Genomic DNA, 5000 nt, shown 5'->3' on the forward strand with positions numbered 1-5000 from the left:
CATTAAGCCACCCTGGTCCCCCCATCCACCCTGACTCCTCCATTAATAACGTCTTTAAGACGTTTTGATGCAAAATCCTTTCTTTCACAGACCATTCCCAACAATAACCTGGAAAAAAAATGGAAAGGAACTTCGACATGGGGTAGATTTCTTTGAAATTCCAAGTCAATTGAAAGGACGGCTCCTGAACATCACAAAGGTGGATGAGAATATGCACGAAGATATTTATACCTGCCAAGCCAGCAACAATCAAGCCACAGAAATTGGTCCACAAGAACGTAATATTAACCTTCGGGTGGAAGGTAAGCTCTTAAAGGGCACCTTAATACCTAAAAGTATTTTGAAGTGAGCCCTCTTGATGAGTTCTTTTTCTCTTAGGGCAAACTTCGCCAATAAAATAATGTTAAAATAAAAATAATAAAATAAAGTATTTTCTTTTGCAAAAGTGAGATGTCTAAGACACATTTTACTTTTGCTCCACTAGATTTTACTTTTAATAGGCCCAATTAGGTACGAGAGAGTAACAACGCTGGTATTCATTTGTTCCATGGTCGAACTAGTTAGAGGTATGGGTCTATTCCTTCAGTGACGTCAAGAACTAAGAAAAATTACATTGCCGAAATTCTTTCAAATGCAAAGTATTTACTGCCATCATCAAAGGAATAGGCCCCATGCCTCTCACTGCCTTGGCCATGAGACAAGTTACAATTACTAGCATCTTTCTCTTACGTACCTTGTGAGGCACATTAAAAGGTAAAATTTTGCTGGAGACAAGGGTAAATATATGATTAATTTTGATATACATTTGTATGATGATTAAGTAAAATGTCACACGATCATTGATTGCGGGCACACTAAATATTATTTTTTTGCACCATCAGCTCTACTCAAATCAAAACTGCGTTGCTACGACAAGTTGCAAAATTGTTGAGACGCTTTCATTATAAATCAATTTTTCTAGCTTCCAAGACTGATCGCCGTATCTAGAATTTAAATCTCTCCCACTTCCTCTCCCCTCTCCCCCTTTGAATGTTGACTGTTTAAGTTTTCAACATTTTTTTGTCTTGCTAGCAACACTGATAAGGGAGGGGGGGAGGGGGCTGCAGTGTGAGAGATACTAGGTACATTGATAACGCCCCAAGAAGGTGAAGTGTCTTCACTATTTTTGCAACTTATTGTAGCACTGTCAGCTCTCTGCAAATGACAACTGCGTTGCCATGAAATCAGATATCTTTTGCACTGTCATCTCCATGACAGGTGACAACAAGGCTTATGTGACATGCTAATCACGCTGTTTGTCAACATTGGGGGGCTTGATTGTTACAAATACCTTTCAACACTAAAATCACGCTCTCTCTCAATAATTAAAAATAAATTTCCTCTCTATGTCTCTCATTGGTAAGAGGCTTCAATTTTTTTCCTCTCTGGCATGTTACAATCTTATGGTAATATAATGTAAATTTATTTAATTAATAATTACTGGTCCTCATCAGGAACCAACCGGTTACAGTATTAGTAATTATCATTATTTTATTGAATTATTTATTTAGTAATCATTTTATTATCCTTCAACAATGCTTTTTCCCAGTTGCTCCAAGATGGAATGTTGAACCACCTAGAGTGAAAAAATTTCCCATAGCATCAAGTGCAAACTTGAGCTGTGACGTGTACGCAGAGCCTGAACCACAAATTAAATGGTTCAGAGATGGAGTTGAATTAGTGCCAAGGTTAGTTAAAGTCAATTTGAGATTAATTAGTTTCTCCTTGCACTGTATCTTCATGAGTGACCTTGAGTTTGAAAATGTGGTGAATAGTGCAATCTTTATTGGTAGATGGCCATTAACGTGGATTTCTGGACTTAAGTGTTCGTCTCTGCTAATTCATGTATGATTAACCCCATCTTTTGTACCTTTCACAGTTCAAAGGTACGACAGGAGAATACTGACTTACTTTTCAGTGATCTTACATTGAACGAGGCCGGCATTTACCAATGTGTAGCTGAAAACAAACATGGCATGATAGTCTCGTCAACTTATGTTGAAGTGTTAGGTGAGTTAAATGTAGTTTGTACATCGTATTGTGAACATTATTTTACTAGTAGAGAAAGTTTTTGTCACAGGTCACAGGTTGCCAGTCACAGGTCATTGCAATTTACCAATACTGAAAGAAACCTTAACATTCATTGAATCTGACCTTTGGCCTAACTTTTTAAAATAGCTTTAATGAATGTTGAAGTTTGTTTCTGTGTTGGTAAAATAGAGACCGGTGACTTGGGTTTTGTGCCCGCCCACTGCATACTACTGGCTTGAAATCACTGTTAGAAACCCACGTGATTTCATTCCCATGAGACCATCCAAGCTGTGAGAGTGTGCCTCTATGTTAAATAAAAAGGTTGTGTTTAATAAATTCTGAATGTCTCAGTGACCAATCTAATTTAACCTTCCGAACAATCGCTGACTGAAATGTACACGTTTGTTTTGTTTTTTTATTTTATTTTCTTCTGGCTTGATCACAGTTAAGATCTAGAGATGTAATATTGTAATTCTCTCAAACGAAGGGCTTCACTCGAAACGTCCGCTTTCAAATTTCTATATAATTACGGTGGTCACCCAGAGTCAGTTGATAACCCATTTCTGTGTTATGATATATGTAATCTTGCTATATTCTGGGCACTTTCCATTTGACAGAACTGACGGGCCAGACCGGTCATTTGGAAGGTGTAACTCAACATTACGCCTTCAAATGAATACATTTCGAGGATGATATATCCTTCTCCAGGAGAATGCAAGGGATTATCATGCAAGTGTTTCTTCAAATTGTTGCATTTTCTTTGCAACCTGGCGCGTGTGGCCTGCCAGTTCTGACAAAAGGAAAGAGCCCTTAGTAATAACCTTAATAGTAATGTGATCTTACTGAGCTCGTTTTCTTGGGTCGCACTATTGTAAGTTACGGATCGATTTTTTTCCAGCGTTCTTTGCGATTGACATCAACAATAACATGAACCAGAAAAATGTGAGCCTTACATGTAACTTAGTGTACAGCCCCTTGCAACTTGATTAGAAAGCCTATGTACTCTTAAGGATATAGATGCACAGAATTCAGCTGGGAGAAGGGATTAAGGGCAGTTGTTAGAGCACTCGCCTCCCACCAATGTGGCCCGGGTTCGATTCTCAGACTCGGCATCGTATGAGGGTTGAGTAAGAGTTTGTTGGTTCTCTACTCTGCTCCGAGAGTTTTTTCTCCCCGGGTAATTCGGTTTTCCCCTCTCCTTAAAAAAAAAAAACATTTGATTTTATTTAAGATAATTTAAGGTAGGTATCTGCGCCGGCTAATATTGCACTTTTTTTTCCATAATCTTATAGTTGATGAAAGAGTATCATCTCCATATACAGTGTCCTGTATTATTAGTGCCCAAGCGCTATAAGAATTGTCGCTTAAATAAAGTCTATTATCCTAATTCATTATAATAAACTTATGATTAGTTTAGTTTAGCCAACTATGATTTAACTTGTGACTGACAGATCTTGAATGACTTTTAGCCATTGCACCATCGTTTCAAAAGAATGGATTTGGTCCATTTTACCTGTTTCAAGAAAGTGAAGGACGATTGAAATGCGACCCCGAAGCTGCTCCGAGACCAACCGTATTCACGTGGTACAAGGACGCTGTCAATATCACGCCTGGTGTGACTTACCAGATCGAAAACGACGGCACCTTGGTGATTAGCAACGTTCAACGTAGGCGAGATCAGGGCAAATACGCCTGCTATGCGGAGAATTTCCTGGGAAGTGATTTGGCAGAAAGCACTGCGATTGTTTATGGTAATAAAACGCAGATTGTTGGATGACTGTTACGAAAAATAGTATTGCGTGACAAGCGTTACTGTCTAGAAGCTTCGCGAGAGTTCGTAGTTTGTTTATATTTAGGTTTGTACGTAAGCGTTTTTAAATCGGTGTGTTTTGTAATCTTTTTATAATTAGATTCATTACTAATTTAGAAAGTTCTAGAAATTTATTGTCAGAGTATATAAGTAGACGAGTCCAAGCGGAGTGTTTTTCTAACTAGTTTTTCACAAGCGAAGAGAGTTGGCGTTGGCCGTGTTTAGTCAAGTGTGACAGAAGCTGTGTTTATTCAAGTTGGCGGAGGCCGTGTAAGTTTATCGAGTACGTGCTGTTAAGAGTTTTACTTCGTGGAAACTACGTTCATTTTTGGAATAAATCTTCTTGTTGTTGTTCCGACAACCCTGCGTTCAGTTTAGTCTGCAAGCTAACTTTCCTCAAACATACGAACTCGTAACATTGGGGGCCTGTCCGGGAGAGGAATTCATTTGTTTGCTGACTACAGAAACCAGGAAAGGACAATTCAAGAAGAAGTTACAGAAAAAGTAAGAAGAACTGTACGAGAGAGTATATTGTGTTTTTGCCGTGAAATAGTGCCATGGAAATGGATAAGTTTATACACATTGGAGAAAAGTTCGGATTGAAGGGAGAAAAGCTGCTTGAATTCGTGCGTGAACAAGAAGAAAAAGAAGAAAGACGCAGACAATTGGAAGAGGAAAGAGAAGAAAAGCGTAGACAGTTTGAAGAAGAACGAAGAAAGGAACAAGAAGAAAGAGAAGAGAGACGTCGAATGCTTGAGGAGGATAAACGAAAGGAAGAGGAAGAGAAAGAGGAAAAGCGCAGAAGAGAAGACGAAGAGAGAGAAACTAGGCGACAAGAACGCAAACTAAGAAAATTGGAAATGGAAGCCGAGCTGTTGAAACAGAAAGAGGCTATTGAACCGGCAAAAAGAGAACATGAGCTGGAAATTGCACGTTTGACTGTGGAGAGTGCTGACGGACGTCCTGAAGTGAGAGAGGATCGGGCTAAGGCACCTAAACTCCCCTCGTTTGTTGATGGTAAAGACGATTTGGACGCGTATTTGCAGAGGTTCGAGAGATTTTCTGAGACAGCTAAGTGGAAAAAAGATGGATGGGCATCGAAGCTCAGTGCTCTGTTGTC

At 39.1% G+C, this 5000-nt stretch overlaps 1 protein-coding gene across 1 annotated transcript in view; it reads left to right on the top strand.

Annotated features, from left to right (window-relative positions):
- LOC138055876 (fibronectin type III domain-containing protein-like) overlaps positions 1–5000 on the top strand; it is a 45522-nt gene that overhangs the window by 25142 nt on the left and 15380 nt on the right. Inside the window, exons 5-8 of the mRNA XM_068901744.1 lie at positions 91–302; positions 1589–1727; positions 1919–2049; positions 3540–3821. Coding sequence (XP_068757845.1) covers positions 91–302; positions 1589–1727; positions 1919–2049; positions 3540–3821 — 764 coding nt within the window. The remainder of the gene's footprint in view (positions 1–90; positions 303–1588; positions 1728–1918; positions 2050–3539; positions 3822–5000) is intronic.

The sequence above is a fragment of the Montipora capricornis genome, chromosome 7, assembly GCF_036669925.1.
Source record: "Montipora capricornis isolate CH-2021 chromosome 7, ASM3666992v2, whole genome shotgun sequence".
Taxonomy (NCBI): domain Eukaryota; kingdom Metazoa; phylum Cnidaria; class Anthozoa; order Scleractinia; family Acroporidae; genus Montipora; species Montipora capricornis.